The sequence below is a fragment of the Theropithecus gelada genome, chromosome 6, assembly GCF_003255815.1.
Source record: "Theropithecus gelada isolate Dixy chromosome 6, Tgel_1.0, whole genome shotgun sequence".
In the NCBI taxonomy this organism is placed as follows: Eukaryota; Metazoa; Chordata; class Mammalia; order Primates; family Cercopithecidae; genus Theropithecus; species Theropithecus gelada.
In genome coordinates, this window is record NC_037673.1 from 71143620 (window position 1) to 71163113 (window position 19494).

At 42.2% G+C, this 19494-nt stretch overlaps 1 protein-coding gene across 1 annotated transcript in view; it reads left to right on the plus strand.

Annotated features, from left to right (window-relative positions):
* Positions 1–19494, plus strand: part of ANKDD1B (ankyrin repeat and death domain containing 1B) — a 53860-nt gene that overhangs the window by 20746 nt on the left and 13620 nt on the right. Inside the window, exons 6-9 of the mRNA XM_025388770.1 lie at positions 2933–3031; positions 3818–3916; positions 14885–14983; positions 17749–17847. Of these exons, the coding sequence (XP_025244555.1) occupies positions 2933–3031; positions 3818–3916; positions 14885–14983; positions 17749–17847 (396 nt within the window). The remainder of the gene's footprint in view (positions 1–2932; positions 3032–3817; positions 3917–14884; positions 14984–17748; positions 17848–19494) is intronic.

Genomic DNA, 19494 nt, shown 5'->3' on the forward strand with positions numbered 1-19494 from the left:
CCCGGGTTCACGCCATTCTCCTGCCTCAGCCTCCCAAGTAGCTGGGACTACAGGCGCCCGCCACCTCGCCCGGCTAGTTTTTTGTATTTTTTAGTAGAGACGGGGTTTCACCGTGTTAGCCAGGATGGTCTCGATCTCCTGACCTCGTGATCCGCCCGTCTCGGCCTCCCAAAGTGCTGGGATTACAGGCTTGAGCCACCGCGCCCGGCCCCAATCTCACCTTTCTTTATGCTACCTTTTCATATATTTATTATAGGTTACTTTAAATGTCTTTACTTTGTGTAATTTTGCTTTTACATCTTTTTCCTGGATGATAACTGTTAAAATTTAAAGGGCTTCCAAAGTTCAGACTAATAGTGTTTCCAAAGGAAAGGAAAGATCTTTCATCTGTGGTAACTGTGGTCTTTTCTCAGAACCTCCCATCTCTTAGCAGGTGAAGCTTTCTTTCACTTTGTTATCTATGCAGTAATGCAAAACTTTGTAGCAACCACAGGTAAAAGAAAAGCACCATTTTAAAATTGAACAGATTAGTATTGTTACCAAACTGATAAATATGTATTAGTTAGAATTCTTTCTGTTGCAAAGACAAAAATCCATCTTGATCGAGATTAAGCAAAGAAGGTAATTTATTAACTTGTAACTAAAGAGTATGAGGGTGTATCTTTCCAGCTTCAGGCATGGCTGGACCCAGCTCTTTTTCTTTGTCCATTTCTTAGCTGTCTGCATGTTGGCATTATTCATAGGTATACTTTTCATATAGTAGGAAAGATAGCTGTTAGCAGCCTCAGGTTTAATATCCTTATGGATTTCAATCCATAAGAAATAGAAATAATAATCTGTCATTAAATGTTTATGTATAAATCTCAGGAACAACTGGCCCTACCTGAATCATATGCCCAATCTCGAACCAATCACTGTGACGGCAGGTTATGTAATCACTTCATGTGGCAGAAGGCAGGCAGATAAGGCTTGGAAATGGACAGCACTAAATGGGCTAAATGACAGGGTGTGTGTGTGTATGTGTGGTTGTTCTGCAAAGTAAAACAAAGTTACTAGAAGAAAGGTAAACATAAAGGCAAAAGCAACAAATGCCACACTAGGGCACAACACCTTCATGTATTATTTGTGGTCTCTGTGCATAAAGAGCTAACAAAAGCCCTTTCCTTCTGCATGAGCCAGGGGTCATTCTCCAATGTAAAAGATAACAGGCAAGAATCAGGTAACAAGTTCTCTTTTCTCCTGTTCCAGTGCATTAGCAACCTTTAAAGGCCTTCTTCCACCACTTCTCACCACCTACCTTTCCAGCCACAAACACACTTATGCTGAGTTATATAACCCCATATATCACCAGCACTCGGTTACTACATTACATTATAATTACTTGCTTATGTGTCCATCTCTCCTTTTGGACTCTGAACTTGAGGATGGGCAATATATTTCTCACCCTGGTCACTCTATTGCTTAGCACGTTATCTGGCATATTCATAGGCATTCAATAATTGTTGAAGAAATTAATGAATTATTTATGAGGATATGTGATCAGATGTTTTCATCTAGTATATAATCACTGTCTCTTGTTCCCTCTTTTGTGATTTGTTTACATGAACCTTTACCTGTAGTCACTATTTGCACATATTTGTATATCAAACACAATAATTTTTGGTCTGTCATTTCCAAAGAGTTGCTCATGACTCAAGATTAAATTTTACTCTTCAATTAGTGCAGAAAACTGTGGTTCTAAGCAATCTGTTTCTTCCCTTTGCCATTTCTAGGGATCTCCTGAGAATGAAATCACTGAACCCTTTAAAGGGTTGGAGATGTAGATCTCATTGGTGACATATGTGGCCCAACAATGATGAATTAGGTGAAGTTTTTGGTGCAAATTTGTTTCTCCAGCTTCCATACATGCATAAATACAGACCTCTGTAGGACTGATCTTTATAGATTTGTTTTTGTTTTTGCTTTTTACCATTTATTATTTCAGCATTTTTTCTTCCTTTTTTCTCCAGTTACTGGGAGCTCCTATGTTGTTATCTCAGGTTAACAGTGGCCACGATCTTTTCATTACCCTATTTTATCAAGTGTTAGATGAGGCTTGTATCTATTTTTTAACATTAAGACATCTTGCTAAACTTTCAGTTAGTAACACACTAAGCCAATTTGTGAGTGTTTTCTCTTTAATTGAAGAAAATACTTCTGCTATCATATTGCCACCACAACTTCCTTTTCCTTCTTTTAATTATCTCAAGTTACAACATTACATTTTCTGTGGATCTGCTATAGTTTGGCTATGGTTTGTCCTCACCAGAATTCATGTTGAAATTGGATCCCAATCTGGTGGTGTTAGGAGGTGGGACCTCTTGGAAGATGTTTGTGTCATGAGGGTGTATCTTCATGAATGGCTTGGTGACATTCTTCAGGTAGTGAGTTCTCACTCTGGTGGGACTAGATTCATTCTCATAGGAATAAATTAGTTCCCACGAGGGTGAGAGCTAGGATGCCTCTTGGGTTTTGTCTCTTCACACATGTTCGCATCCCTTTGACTTTCTCTGTCATGTTATGACACAGTGTGAAAGCCCTTGCCAGAAGCCAAGACCGTGCCCTTGAACTTCCCAGCCTGCAGAACTGTGAGCTAAATAAACCTCTTTTCTTTATAAATTACCCAGACTGAGGTATTCTGTTATAGCAACACAAAACAGACTAAGACAAGTCTTTCACTTTTCTTGATGACATTTTGGCTATGGAAAATATAGTCTCCATTGGCAACATAAAAAGTAGGAGGAATTCCATAATCAGAAAATTCTATATTTGAGCTTATCTTCTAAAAAAATCAAACCTAAACATTTCTCTTAAAATGTCACTAGCTTTGTCCACTGTCGTGCTTGTTCACTAAGAGTGTAATAAATGCTTGAGGTTTGTGATTGATTTTTAGAAAGGAAGAAAACCATTTCTTTTGGCAGCTGAGAGGGGCCATGTTGAAATGATAGAAAAACTTACCTTCCTAAACCTGCATACTTCAGAAAAGGACAAGGTGAGTTGGACTTTTATTTCTTTGCTGAGAACAAGAGAAAGGGGAGTAACAATTGATATAGAGGGGTAACAATTGGCCTGTAGATTTGGTGAGGGACTTTTAGTCAGCAGAAGAGTTGTAAGTTGTTACTGTACTCAGAGAGAATCATGAACTATCCAGGCAAAATCCTTCCACTGCTGCTGTGGGTTGTCCAGATTGGCAGTTTTTGCTTCATAATGTTTGTGAAGTCAATAGACCACATGGATTTTTCCATGATCAACTCCACCCCTCTTCTCTCCTCCCATGAGGTCTCCTGGAGCCTCAGCCTTACATGAAAGGGGAGGGGAAAACCCTGGGGTAGACATCGTATCTGTATGTACACCATTGATGACTTTCTTAGGAGAAATTCCTAGATGTGGAATTGTGGGTCAAAGGCTTCTGCACATTTTAAAATCTTTGGATATATAATATTGCTAAAATGACCTCCCAGAAATCTTTCACCATTTTACCCTCACATAGGTCAAATGGAATTTCTTCTGTTGCTCCGTGTTTTGCTAGCAATTGGTAGCAAAGTTAGAAGAAGGAGCATGGATGATTTTTTTCCTACTGGTTCAGAAAGCTATACCTTTTTATTTAAAACTTAAAAATGTATAAATTTCACTTAAAACTGCAGATACAGTGGTCCACGCTCTGGACCGTGCTTTAACCAAAATGAAAACTTCCAGAAACTCCATTGCAGCCCTTACTGTTGAAGGAACATGCTCTCCCAGCACAGGGCATTCTACCCCGAGTGTGTCTCTGTTGCAGGAGGGAAACACTGCCTTGCACCTCGCTGCAAAGCACGGTCACAGTCCTGCAGTGCAGGTGCTGCTAACCCAGTGGCAAGACATAAATGAGATGAATGAGGTATGTGGAAGTACGCATTACAGGCACAGGACTTAAATGGGGAAGGGTTGGAGGAATGGCTTTCAAGAAAAGAGTGGGAGGAAAACAAAGGTGTTAGTGCCATAGGGTGTAAAATGTGATGCTGAAAGATTCTTACTTTATTCTTCAAAGTATTCCACAGCACTTCATTTGTTAATCCATTCATTTATTCACCCGTTCATTCAAATAATATTTGTTCAATATGTATTGTATGCCAGATGAAGTATGTACTCTTATTCCAGAAGCCTACAGGGCAAGAAGGGCATGAAAAACAAATAATGTATCGGGCTACATGCAATAATAGAGGTCTACAGAGAATGCCATGAGAACACAGAGGAAGATGTGTTTCAGAAATTACAGTTTTCACAGAAGAAGTGATATATTATCTGGGTCTTGGCATTGTAATGAATGTTGGCAGGAAGGATTTTGAGGATGGCACAAGTATAAAGTATTTCAGAGGGAAAAGTCCAAGGAAAAGAACCAAGGCAAGAGTATGGTGTGTTCTGGGCTGACAAGCTCAGGGTGGCAGACATTGTGACTAGGAGGGCTGGGAAAGCTGGAAGCCTAGTAGGCCAAGGCAGACAGATGACGAAAGGCCATGCTTTACAGGAGGGAGGGTTTGGCTTTGATGTGGTTGCCAGCAGAGACCTTGAAGGGTTTTAAGTAGTGAAAAGGGATAGAATTCATCTTAGGTGTGGGCAGGTAACTGTCACAGCCGTTTGAAAGGTAGACCGGGTGCCAGGAGAGCCCAGAAGTGGGGAGGACCAGTCAGGTGACTGCCAAAATGGGGAAACAAGACCTATGGAAGGCCTCTCACTGAGACACTCATGAGCAACAAACAGGATGAAGTGGTAGGAGGAGGCAGAGTCCACAGGACTTATGACCAGGACTTAGAGAGAGGGAGGACTTTCTGCCCCCAGCTGTCTGACTTGGGCTGTTGCTGGGGAGTACAGGTGTGGAGCAGGTGAGTGGGGTAGGTAATGAGGGCTTGAATGGGTTTGTTTGAGGCACTTGGGAAGGGGGTACATTCAGGTGGAGTGTTAATGAGCTGGAAACTGGTTCTGGGGCCGGGCATGGTGGCTCACGCCTATAATCCCCGCAATTTGAGCAGCCGAGGTGGGTGGATCACCTGAGGTCAGGAGTTTGAGATCAGCCTGGCCAACATGTGAAACACTGTCTCTACTAAAAATACAAAATTAGCTGGGTGTGGTGACAGGTGCCTGTGATCCCTGCTACTCGGAAGGCTGAGGCAGGAGAGTCGCTTGAACCCGGGAGGCAGAGGTTGCAGTGAGCCGAGATTGTGCCACTGCACTTGAGCCTGGGCAACAGAGCAAGACTCCATTTCAAACAAAACAAAACAAAACACAACCAAAAAAGTAAAAAGAAACTGGTTCTGGATTTGGTGGAGGGGATGTGACTGTGGCTATGCAGGGCAAGTTTGTGAGTCATTTGCCCTGGATGGTCACTTCTTAACCTATGGTCCAGTGACTTTTTGTCTGGCTCTTTGGAAACTCGGGTCAGTGGGGTCCTCTTGGATTTCACAGTTTAATGTTCTGATCATTTCTAAACTTGATGCCTCACCTGAGAGCTACCGAAAGAACTAGTATCATAAGCATTTACCTTAAGATATCATTGGTTGTAAGGCACACCATTATTTTATGTAACACTCAGAAAAAATAATGCTGCCATTTAACTGTGACAAAAAACTTTATTGTCACTTAAAATATTTATTTTATGCTGCCTATTTGAAGATGTTTTTAGACTGTTAGTTTTTTACGTGCATATATAAAGAAAAAAATAAGCAAGATAACTCGGTTAATTGTTTGTAAACTTCATGCTGAATTAGATTCTTCTAAATCACTTATTCAGTCTTGATGATTTCTTTCTTTTTTCTTTTTCTTACTTTATTTTTTTTCTTATAGCGTCAGAGTCTTGCTTTGTCACCCAGGCTGGAGTACAGTGGCATGGGAGATGCAGCATTTCTTAAAGAATGCCCCACTGTTGTTTCTAAGATTTTCTTCTAAGCCACTGATACCCATTCCAGTGTAATGCATGTGCTCAAACAACAACAATTATATCCACCTGGTTGACTGAGCTAGCCCTCATGATTTAATCGCCACATGAAAGCCACCTCTTAATCTTATTGCATTGGGGATTTAAGTTTCAACATGAATTTTGGAGGGACACAAACATTCAAACCAAAGCAGAGATGGTAGTCACAGGATTTATAGTCTTATTTATAGTATGAGTTATGCGTTCCCCGTTCTATTAAAACATATTTAAACCACTGGAATGTGTGCATGCATGTGGATTTCATCTTCCTTTTAGCAACTTTGGAGTCAGGGTACATTGGGGAAAACTCATAAAGCCCAAAAAACTTTAATTTCAGATTTTGATAGGTTTAATTTGCACAAAATTAAGGGCACAGTGATAATAATATGTTTTTGCATATGATTCATAATGTTTGTCCATTTGCGGACAGCCTCTGCTTCCTGATACAAGCTGTTGCCAGATCAGTTAGAGGCACCCATGTGAATGTGCTCTAGAGCCGTGGTCTCCAGACATTCTTGGCAGCAAACTCATATCAGTAAAGAAAGTTTGAGCATGTGGCTATCACATATACATTTATAATTCAATTAATTCATTATAAAGTATATGCTAGAAATATAAATGTTTAAAATTCAAGATAAAAAATAAATAGCAGTTTTGTATTTTCTCTAAACTCACAGAATTATTATTATTTATTATTATTAGAAATAGGTCTCATTATGTTGCTCAGGCTAGTCTCAAACTCCTGGCTTCAAGTGATCTTCCCATCTCAGCCTCCCATGCAACTGAGATTACAGATGTGAGCTACCATGCCCAGCTCAAAGGATGATCTTATACACATTTTATTGTGTTCCTCTGCATATATGTACCATATATTTTTCATAGCTGCCCCAAATTCACTTAACTATTCTTTAGCTCTTGGTTATTTAGTTTATTATAGGTTGTGCTGTCACAGACCTCTTTGTATATAAGCCTGAGTCTGATTTCCTCACAATTGCCTTGGGGTATATCCTTAGAGGCAGATTGTAGGGTTCAAGATATGAAACCTTATCAGGCTCTGGATATGAATTCTTTCCTTTACACATTTTTTTAACAAATATTTTCCCCACTGGGATTTGTCTTTTTGCATCCATTTTCCTGGAAAAATGAGAAGGAAGATTATGGGGAGAAATGCCTTTTTTGTTTGTGTGTTTGTTTGTTTTTTTGAGATGAAGCTTCGCTCTTGTTGCCCAGGCTGGAGTACAGTGGTATGATCTCGGCTCACTGCAACCTAAGCCTCCCAGGTTCAAGTGACTCTCCTGCCTCAGCCTCCAGAGTAGCTGGGATTACAGGGGCCCACCACCACGCCTGGCTAATTTTTGTCTATTTAGTAGAGATGGGGTTTCACCATGTTGAGTAGGCTGGTCTTGAACTTCTGACCTGAGGTGATCCGCCCGCCTCAGTCTCCCAAAGTGCTGGGATTACAGGCATGCGCCACCATGCCCGGCAGAGAAATGCCTTTATAAGCAGATGGCTGTCCCAGGCACCCAGGTAAAGCAGCCTGGAATATGATTTTCCCACCTTGTTGGAATGGGAACACTGGTTTCTATACTCTTGTGTTCCTGTTAACATGATTGTTCATACCTAATTCGCTATGAGTAAAGCCTTCTGAATTTATCCTAAAGTAGTTGTTAAGCAGATTAATGTCCAAGGAGGGAAATGGTTAGGGAATGGGGAAGGAATTCTGCATTTCTTCCCAACATTTTTAGGAAAGAGTCTGCATGAGGAAAGGGAAATAGCCAAGTAGCTATTGTGTGGGACCAGCTCCTTCTTTTTCCTCATTTTGGCCTGAATTAAACTCTTACTTCGTCCTCCTAGTATTTATCTTGAGTTTCAGGAAACTGAAGTACTGAGATTTTTTAAAGTAATGTTATTTTTTAAAATGTCATGTAACATTTAATCAGTTGTAAAGATTAAAGTTATACTTGGTGCAAATGGACTTCTAATTTTGTGTGTTTCATACTGTACTATAGTTCCTTATTTCTGAGATTATCTTTCTTTCTTTTTTTTTTTTTTTTGTTTTTGTTTTGAGACGAGGTCTCACTCTGTTGCCTAGGCTGGACTGCAGTGATGCAGTCCTGTCTCACTGCAGCCACAACCTCCTGAGCTCAGGTGATCCTCTCACCTCAGCCTCCTAAGTAGCTGGGACTATAGGCATCCACCACTATGCCTGGCTAATTTTGTAAACTTTTTGTAGAGATGGGGCTTTGCCATTTTGCCCAGGCTGGTCTCTAACTCCTGGGCTCAAGTATCCTGCCTGCCTCAGCCTCCCAAAGTGCTGGGATTACAGGCTGAGTCACTGAACCCAGCCACTTTGACACTTTCCAGCTGAGGTTTAGTTTTCTTATCTGTAACATGTGGATAATATTAACCCTGCCCTTATAGCATTGTGTGATTTAACTGTGCCAAAGCATATAGTCTTGGCAGTACAAGTTGACACATAGTTGTTCAATAAATGCTATCCATTATTAAGAGTAATGCACAAAAGGCATAGAGAAAGCATGTTGTTTGTCAAGTAATTTCATTCCATGACAAGGGGCAAATAAATTTAACTTATTTTTCCTTTCGTTAGAATGGAGAAACACCATTCTTTCTGAGTGTTGAAGGAGGTCATGAAGAGTGCAGCAAAGTGCTGCTGACAGCAGGAAGTGACATCAACATTCCAAATAAAGTATGTGTTCCAGACCATGTTCACTCATGCAGTGGGAGGGAGACTTAAAATATTCTTTGGAAACTCTGGTCCTACATTGATCCACTTACTGGTACTTTAGAATTAATATTTATAATATGCTTTGTTTTTGGTAAGAATTAGTGATTTACCTCCAATATTTCCCAGTTACTGTGTCCTCAAAAGCAATGCTATTCTTTCTATTCTTCTGGGGAAGGAATAATTGAAAGTGGGGCAAAATGAGCAAGTACTTGTCACTTCTTAGAAACAGACACTCTATTCTACTTTGTTTTCTCATAGCAACTAGTGCACACCTGGCTTATACAGAGAAGACGCTGAAAAACACTTTATTGTGTGAAAGCTCAAGTGGTCAGCCTGGTGCATGAAGAAGGAAGGATGGTGCCTTCCTCTAAATGCAGAATACATTTGTATGTAGTCGTTGTGCTAAGAACCTTTGAAACTTTTGAGACTGTGTTATTATTTTCATTTTTTTAGATCACAAAAATAGAATTTGGAAAAGTTAAGGAAATCATTCAGGATCATACAACTAGTCAATAGCAGTGCAAGGATTCAAACTCCTGTCTGACGCCAATGTCTCAGCTTTTAACCCCTGCAATGGCCTTGTCTTCAGATGGTTTAGTTTCTTTTCCTGTTTTTCTAATTAATTATAATGAAAACTCATGACAAAAAATTTGAATAGCACCAAAGGGTATATGATAAAAAAGTGTCTTACTCCAACCCCCCATCACAATTTTACTCCCCAGAACTAACATCCTTAATAGTTTATTTAGTCTTCCAGGAATTTTCCATGAATCCACATGGAAAATGTGATTAAATCCATACACATATATATACCAACACCATATAAACAGTAGCACAGTATGTAATATATGCTGCTCTGCACCTTGTTTTCTTTTGATTGCCAATATATTTTAGAGATCTTTCTATCTGCACAATGTATAAACAATTTCTTTTCAGCAAGTACAAAGTTAAACACAGAAGAATAAAGTCCCAATCAAGAATAAAGTCCCAAACTGGCATGTTTGATACCCTGTATTCTGCTGGTGGGAGTGTATATTTGTATAATCTTTCAAAAAGCAATTTGTCACTTTCCTTTTACCCACACATGGTGGATTATGTTAAGGAAATAATTTGAAAGGTGGAAATCTAGCTGCATGCATTCAGATAAATGATAAAGTTAGCTTCAATAGCCAAGAATTAGATATAACATATACATGGAATTAATGGTAGGAGAAGGCTAAAAGAAGGTCTGGTGCTTCTACTTCTTGGAAAATTATGTAGCTGTTAAAAATTATAGTGATAAATACTAAAAATATATTGCAATATTGAACATGTTAATCATAGAACACTAATTGAAAAATATATTATAGTCGAGTAAATATTAATATAATATTGGATTTATATATACATGGGCAAGGATTGTGACAGGAAAATCAAAGTAGCATGAGTTGATTCCCACTGAAGTTGCAAGGTTATTGATGCAATAAATAAACAGAAAATTAAGAATTCATGGGAGCCAGCCGGGCGCGGTGGCTCAAGCCTGTAATCCCAGCACTTTGGGAGGCTGAGACGGGCGGATCACGAGGTCAGGAGATCGAGACCATCCTGGCTAACACTGTGAAACCCCGTCTCTACTAAAAAATACAAAAAACTAGCCGGGCGAGGCGGCGGGCGCCTGTAGTCCCAGCTACTCCGGAGGCTGAGGCAGGAGAATGGCGTAAACCCGGGAGGCGGAGCTTGCAGTGAGCTGAGATCCGGCCACTGCACTCCAGCCTGGGCCACAGAGCCAGACTCAGTCTCAAAAAAAAAAAAAAAAAAAAAAAGAATTCATGGGAGTCATGAAATATTCAGAATGTGGAGAGCTGTGCTGCTGTTCAGTCATTGCACAGGTGCCTCCTTGTCCCCAGTCTGTATCCCCCTTCAAGTTCCTGGGAAAGCTTCCCGGGTTAGCAAGACTCTCAGGCTTACTCCATTATTTTATACACTGCCTCACCCTCGTCCTTAATTATTTTGCCCTTAAGTATTTTGCTTTGTAGTGATTTTTCATATGCACACATTCTCCCCATCCGACTAAGACTGCGGGCTCCATATTGCCCCTGTCCTTACAGCCAGCGGCCTCAGTTGCTCTAGGCAGCCTGGAAATGATCGGGAATCCATTTTTTAGTTTTTACTTCTAGAGTTTTTCCCGAGTTCATCAGCTCCCTTCTGAATCAGCAACCTCAGCCCCCACTAGCTATCCACACCTATCTGTCCAACCCGGTGAAAACCTTGGCGGGGGGGAAAAGCAGTGTGAAGCAAGAAGCCAACAGCAAGAACACACATGAGCCCGGAATGGGTTGAACTTTGTTTTGCTTTCACATTTGTAGGTGATTGCTGTGTTTGATCTTGGAAACGCTTCACCTGCTGACACTGATGAGTCTTGGTTTCCAGGAGTTTGCTTTTGTGCTCCCTCCCACCTTGCCACCAGCAAGGGGAGCGGGTAAAGGGTTAAGTCGTTTCTTTTTTTTTTTTTTTCTTTTTTTGAGACGGAGTCTCGCTCTGTTGCCCAGGCTGGAATGCAGTGGCCGGATCTCAGCTCACTGCAAGCTCCGCCTCCCGGGTTCACGCCATTCTCCTGCCTCAGCCTCCCGAGTAGCTGGGACTACAGGCGCCCGCCACCTCGCCCGGCTAGTTTTTTGTATTTTTTAGTAGAGACGGGGTTTCACCGTGTTAGGCAGGATGGTCTCGATCTCCTGACCTCGTGATCCCCCCAACTCGGCCTCCCAAAGTGCTGGGATTACAGGCTTGAGCCACCGCGCCCGGCCCGGGTCAAGTCGTTTCTAAGGAGGATGTTGGAGTGAGATTATGAATGTAGTTGACAGCTGGCTTTCTCCGTTTATGTTGGGTGGAAGAACTGCCCAGAGTTAGGGCAACAGGCTCTCTTTAGCGCCCTATTAACTGCCCTGGGTCCAAAAAAGGCTTTTGTAGGTCCTAAGAACTCATATTCCTGGAGGTCCTACCTCACATTTTATCATACATATTTAAGTGCTCCCACATTCCTCTTTACTTTTTTTTTTTTCTGTTAATTGCTCTAAAAGGCTTTTTTGTTTTTGCTTTTTGCAATTATTTGGCTATGACAGACTCACCTAATTTATGATTGACTCTGATTTCTTAGAACTCTGTGTGCATAATTGGGAATTTGAGGGAGGTGAAAAAATGCAACCTGCAAATTGTTTATAAATATAATGAATATTTTATGAACATTACATTTAACAATCGATGAAGTATGAATGTCAGTTAAATATTCACTTCAATTTTGTGGTTTTCTTTTGGTATCGTGGAACCAATAATTTTTTTCTTTTTTACATTTTAACGGTTTCTTTGGCTCATAAAAAGTCTGTAGGCCCTATACACAGAGCCCATGATGCCTAGAGGTAAATGCTGTGGACTCCCGCAGCTCTTCCTGCTACAGGGTTCCTGCTTTGAGTTTCTCGGAAATTTGTTTCTGCTTTAGGTGGCTTCTGATCTTGCCAGTGAGGGCACTGCTGACCATTCTGATCTCAGTTTAACTGTCACCTTATCCAAGAAGGCTTTGTTGATCAGCCATGAGAAAGTAGCCAACCAGTCATGCTATTTTATGTCTTATTATAGAACTTACAACTAGCTGATGTTATTCTTCTAACAACATCTATAATCTAATAAGCAGATTTAAGTCCACTGATTTGCTGATCTACCAGTCTACCAATCAATGGATCAATTGATTGTCCACCGCCACTGAAATGTAATGTCCGAGATCTTACCAGTTTTGTTTACCAACATATCCCTCCACTATCTAAAATAGTGCCTGGCACAGAATAAGTGCTCAATGTGTTTTTTTTTTTTTGTGGAATGGATAAAATAATAGTTACGGTTACCATACACATTTACTGGCTCGTGTATCCTCCCAGTAGTACTGTGATTTCAGAGAAAGAGGTAGGATGATGTGGTAGGCAGAATCAGGCTCCCCACCCCAGAGATGTTCACATCCCAGTTCCCGGAACCTATGAATATGTTATATTACATGACAAAGGAGAATTTAAGTTGCAGATGGAATTAAGGTTGCTAATTAGCTGATCTTAAAATGAGATTCTCCTGGATTACTAGGTGGGCCCAATGTAATCATGAAGAGTCCTTTAAAGTGGAAGAGGGAGGCAGACGAGGATGTCAGTGATGCAGTGTGAGAAGGACTCAGCTAACTGTTGCTGGGTTTGACAATGGAGCAAGGGGGTGTGAGCCAAAGAACATAGGAGGCTTCTAAAACCTGGAAGAGACAAGGAAGTGGATTCTCCTGAGAGCCTCCAGAAGGGAACATAGATCTGTGAACATTTTTTTTTTTTTTTTTTGGTTAGCCCAGTGGGATCCATTTCAGACTTCTGACCTCCAGAACTATAAAATAATACATTTTATTAAGCCACTAATTTTGTGGCAATGTCTTATAACAGCAATAGAAAACTATTATGGGGACAGTTTTGCAGATGAAGACAAAGAGGCCCATACTTGATAGGCCACTTATCCAAGGTCATATAGGCATTTAGTATCATGCAAGCTAGATTTCAGTTGGTCAGAGATACACAGGTCATTGCTGTTGGCATCTGTTCCATTATCTATTGCTTCCTGACAATCCAAACCAAAGCTCAGTGGCTTAAAACAACAATCTATTATTATTTTCACGGCTCTGTGAGTTGACTGGGCTCAGCTGAGAGGATTCTTACTTTGAGTTTATCATGTGATTCCAGTTGGAAGTCGGCCAGGATTTTGAAGGCTTACCTGAGCTCAATATCCAAGAGAGTGCACTCACATGCCTGGCAGTTAATGCTGGCCGTCAGCTGGGAGCTCACCTGGGCCTCACCATGGGCCTCAACCTACAGCCTGGGAACTGGCCTCTAAGAGGAAGGATTACAAGAGCAGGCATTACAAAAGGCAGAGAGCAGCAGCTGCCAGGCTAGTTAGGGGCCATGCCTGGAACTGGCACGCTGGAACTTCTGCCATATTCTATTAGTCAAAGCAGTTACAGGGTCGACCCAGATTCAAGGAGGTGGAGAAATAAACCCTGCCTCTTGATGAGGGGAGTGGCAAGGTCATATTGCAGAGGAGCCTGTGGGACAGGAGATACTGATGCAGCAATTTTGGGAAAGTAATTTCCAACAGCATCCTTATTTGAAAGACCTGCAAATACTTTGTAGCAATCTTACAATTAATCAGTCAACAATGAATTACCTAATAACCTCCGAAAGGCCCCACCTCCTATCATCATCACATTGACATTAGAGTTTCAACATATGACTTTTGGGAGGGACACAAACATTCGGTCTATTGCACACATGTTCCCTGGGGCTCTGACACTTCTATGGGAGACACTTAGAAAAAAACAGACAATTAGGTAAAAACCACAATTGCTTTTGTACTAACCTAATACTAGCTCCCCCTCAACCCAGTAATTAAAAACACAATGGGTTTTCTTTTTATTTATTTAGAGACTGGGTCTCACTCTGTTGCCCAGGCTGGAGTGCAGTGGCATGATCTCGGCTCACTGCAGTCTTTGCCTCCCAGGCTCAAACCATCCTCCCACCTCAGTCTCAGCCTCCTGAGTACCTGGGACCACAGGGACACACCACCAAGCCCAGCTAATTTTTGTAGAGACAAGGTTTCACCATGTTGCCAGGGCTGATCTCAAACTCCTGGGCTCAAGTGATCTACCTGCCTTGGCCTTCCAAAATGCTAGAATTACAGGCATGAGCCACTGTGCCCAACCAGATTTTCTTTTTAAAATACAGCCATGCATCTCTGAATGACAGGGATATGTTATGAGGAATGCCTGATTTCACTGTGTAAAGATAAATAGAGTGTACCTACATAAACCTACATGGTACAGCCTACAACACACTATATGGTATATCTATTGCTCGTAGGCTACAAACCTGTACAGCATAGTAGCATAGTAATGTAGTTAAGTACTTGTGCCATAGGAATTTTTCAGCTCCATTGTAATCTTATGGGACCGCTGCACGTCTGTCATTGACCAAATCACTGTTATGTGATGCACGACTGTAGTTGTACTATTTCATTGTATTAACTGATTACCATGTGATAAACACCAGAAAGCGTGCTGAATTATAATGGGAGTTCCTCCCTGCCCTCTCCATTGTCTCTTGCAGCTCAATATCAGTAGTTTGCAGATAGCAACCAGGAATGGCCATGCATCCCTTGTCAACTTTCTTCTCAGTGAGAACGTTGATCTGCACCAGAAAGTGGAAGTGAGTTTATTCCGATGACATGGGCTTTGGTCCTGGCGCCATGAGGTTGGCCGTGCTAAGGAGATGCCCCTTGCAGATACATGTAGGAGATGAGATGTTTCACAAGGCAGGAATTATTTCTGGGAAGGCTGGCTGACTTCTTTTGGAGGCTGAGTCTTAATCTTGAGAAATAAAATCCAAGGGATGAATTTTAGAAAGTCATTGAAGTTCCTGAACAAAATGAAATCTTTGTGTTTTAAATATTTGTATTTGCTGCAAAAAAGCTTTCTCATATGTCTAGAGATGCCATTACTCTTGTATTAATTTTATCAGTCTGGGAAAATAATGAAGCAGCTGTACATATCAAGAAGAGTGATAATTTTTCTCCCTTCACTGAATGTTCTTGTTTTTCTTTTGAAAGTCAATTCTTTATACTGATTTAGGTTTTCTGACGTTTGAATTAGCTTTGGCAGAATTAACAAAGGCCCTCTGTGCTGGAATTAAACAAGAAACATGCCTCTATTTTTCCACTCTATTTTCATTTCTCTGTTGAGAATATGATTTCCTCTGATCTTGCTGAGCCATTACTATTTATTGTATTAACTCAAGAGGAGGGATGTGATTTAAACCATGTCAGATAGCTTTTGGAGCATGGTATTGGGGGAATTGGCTCTGAACTTACCTGGTTCGGTCCAAGGACACTTCCTGTTTCTCAGGAGGAGCTGGGCCCAGCAAGGCGGGTGGCCCCAGCAAGAAGGACAATGCCCACTTCTTTGCAATGTGGGATGCTTTCTCATTTTTCATGCTTAGTGCCTCAAGGAGGTTACTCCTGGGCAGAAGAAACCTACACAGAAATTCTTCCCTTCACGCTGCCCCCACGGCCCTGCTCACACCATCTGTCTGCTTTGACCCTTGCTGGCCTCTGACAGTCTCTGACTTCCTCAGCTGTGGTCTTCTACCTGTCCCCTCATCTCCCCTCCCTCCATCTGCTGGTGACACTCTTGCCAACTCACTATGGTCTCTCTTCCATCCATCTACCCCCATCTCCTGAGACCTGGTGCAGATGGTAGAGTCAGAAAGGTCTGGGTTCACGTCCTGTCTCTGCCACTTCCTTGCTGCATGGCCTTGTGGAAGTTACTGATCCTCTTTGTGTCTCATGTATGAAGTGGGGAATATGAGATTGAATGTCTAGGGTTATTGATGTGATCTCTGAAAAACTGTCAGCCTGATGTTTAAAACAGAGTATAAACTGTTAGGGCAGCCTGGGCAACATGGCAAGACCCCATCTCTACAAAAATTTAAAAATTAGCCAGGCACAGTGGTGCATGCCTGTAGCCCCAGCTACTCGGGAGGCTGAGGTGGGAGGTTTGCTTGAACCCAGGAGTTTCAGGTTACAGCGAATGACAATGGCTCCATTGCCCTCTAGCCTGGGCAACAGAGTGAGACCCCATCTCTGAAAAAAAAAAATAGAAGAAACAGTTGGGGAATTGAGCATGTAATAAGCACCACGATGAGAATGTGCTGAGTGTGTCTGATGCATATCATGAATATCAGCTGTTCCACTTGAGCGACGCTGCACTTGCCCTAATCACTCACCCTCGTAGGCGCTTGTTCTCTCTCGCCACTCGCTCCACACTCAGCTCGGCTCCTGATCTGCACGGTGTCACTGGATCTTTAGCCCTTGCTGTCACAACCCTGTCCACCTCCCGCTGGTGTCCTCCCTCCCTCATCATGCTGGATGCCCCTCACTTCCCTCTCTCTCATGCCTTAATCGCTTCTGCCCTCACTTCCCTTCATTGCTTCTTCCCTCCCTTTTCCCCACTCTCAGCTGACTCTACTCCTGGAGGCATGTCTCCTCTCATGTCTCCACAGGCCAGTGGCAGCTGGGTGGGACTGCAGCAGCACGGGAGCCTGGAGGCAAGGTGTTGGGGGTAGACATAGGCACTGCGACCTAGCAGGGCCGGGTAAGAAGCCAGTGATGGGGATGGGTGAGAGGGGGCTGTGGCTGGGAAGACAGGTGTAGGTGTTTTAGCCACAAAGGAGAACAGGAGAGCAGGCTGCAGAGGGCTTGGGGAACATCCTGTGGCTGGACTCTATGCGGGGAGAGCTGAGCACGAGGATGGTGCCCCTGAGTAAGGGGGACTCCAGTCCTATAGGACACACTAAGGAGTCAGGGCTCCAGAACAAATCAATTCAGGAAATGCCAACTGTGCAATGATTTTGCCCTTGTGGCTACTCTCATTGCCCTTTAGCTCTTTGAAGGCTCTGAGAAGTCCTGCGGTTTGGCCTATTTAACACTTACTTCTCCTTCATATTTGAGCTTAAATGTCAGTTCTTCAGAAAAGTCTTTTCTGGCCTCCCGAAAGGTCAGCCTTCCCCCTATCCCCACACTGGCTCTTCTACTTCTAAAGCACTTAATTGTGTACCATATTTGTGTGACTTAAAAAAAGTTAATATTTGCTTACCCCACTAGACTGAAAGATTCCTGAGAATGAGCTTTGTTCATGCTAAATCCCTGGCAACCTGAAAAGAGCTTGGCCCATAGTAGGTGCTTAGTATGTTGCTCCAGAAAGAACAAAGGGGGTGAGCTGATTGCCGGGGAGCGAGTTTGCTTCAAAGCCTTGGGATGACCACAAATGCTGAATACTTACTAAGGGTCACCACTGGGATGGGTAGTTTCAGTACTTGGGAGATCATCAGGAAATAGCTGCTGAAATGAGTTGCTTTTTGATTTGAATGATGAAACCAGAACCTTTTGGATTTGAAATTTTTATTTCTCTCTGCAGCCTAAGGAGTCTCCTCTTCATTTAGCGGTTATCAACAACCACATCACGGTTGTAAACAGCTTATTAAGTGCACAGCATGATATTAACATATTAAATCAGGTAAGCCAAGAAAATCAGAGCCTGGAGGGTCTCTTTTCTTATATTTCAACACAGTGGGTGTTTAGGGGGAGTTTTGATCAAGTTCGAGGTACCTAAAAATTCCTGGGAGGAACATGTGCATCCTTTTTATCCTTTTCCTTGTGTAACTCTCACTCCATCCCCATGACCACACACATACTTTTGTCTTTCTCAGCCACACAACTGGAGTTCAGCCAGTGCATGATTAAATCTTACATGTTTAACAGGCCCAGCACTTTTGATAGAAAAACAGTAGCTCAGAGCTAAATGGCCAGAGGCTCTTTAAATCAAAAGCCACTCCCCCAGAGTGAAATATTGTAATTGGCAGGGAGCCTTTCCCCCACAAGAAGGAAGCTTTGTTTCTATATTGAAGACAGTAAATGTGTCTTCTCTTTGCCTAAAGGCAAAAGAGACCTCTTGGAATAAAAGAAAAATCACCCCAAGTTCAGTCAACTGAAGCAGAATCAAATGACTCATTAAAGCAATCCATTACTGACTGGAAATGGGAATGCCGCAGCGGAATGATGAAGAGAATGGGGGTGGGCACTGATGAGCCTGCTCTCTGGGGCTCTTCTGGGGCTGGCCTGCCCTCTTCCAGGATACGTAGGGGAGTGGAAGAGGAGCCTTTCCAGGGTCCTGAGGCCAGATGACACCTTCCGGCTGCCTCTTCCCAGAGAAGCCTCTGCGGCGCCCCTCCGGCTTAGGGAGGAGCCACGGTGCAGTGGGCATGCCTGCCTGTCCTAATGCACTGTGAAACCGGAGCATTGACTCAGATCTCTGCAGTCTCCTCCCATTCCCACCTATGAGCTAAATTTTGCTCTGAGCTGAATGAAGATTTACCTGTACTTCTGTCCCTTCTCTCCTCCAGGGAACCTAGCCTCCTCCTTTGCCTTTACCTATCCCAAAAGTTTTTTTTGGGGAAAAAAAAATCTCCTCTTGTTATTAAATATGCTTATGTATTCAACTATGTTAATATCTAAAATCTTTCCCAATGGGCAAAATCTTTGCTAAGTACACAGACAGAGCCTTGTGCTCACATGTGATACTGGTTTTGACAGAACTGGCTAGATGTACTCTAGGGAAGGAGTGTTTGTTAGGCTTGCTATCCTTTTACAGAACCAGACTTCATCACTTTAATTTTTTATTAGACCAAGAATAAGCATAAAAAATAGGAAATTTTATATTTTAAATGTAAAATATGTATGTAAAATTTTTTAAAAAGCTAAAAAGACTTAATGTGTTTGAAGTACCCAGCAAAGAAAGATAACTCTTGTTAATGTTTTAGTGCATTTCCTGCCTTCCAGACTTGTAGCATTATTGTTAAAATGGGTGTTGTTGGATTTGATACATTCCATTTTCACCTTTGTTCCATGTCGGTAGAGATCTTTGGTAGGCGTGTCAGTGTAAGTGTAATGTCTTCAATGACAAACACCTAGACACACTGACATTTGAAGATGAGTCTTTAAGAAATGCTTTTTGGGGCGAGGTGTGGTGGCTCACGCCTGTAATCCCAGCACTTTGGGAGGCTGAGGCGGGTGGATCACGAGGTCAGGAGTTTGAGACAAGCCCGGCCAACATAGTGAAACCCTGTCTCTACTAAAAATACAAAAAATTAGCTGGGTGCCTGTA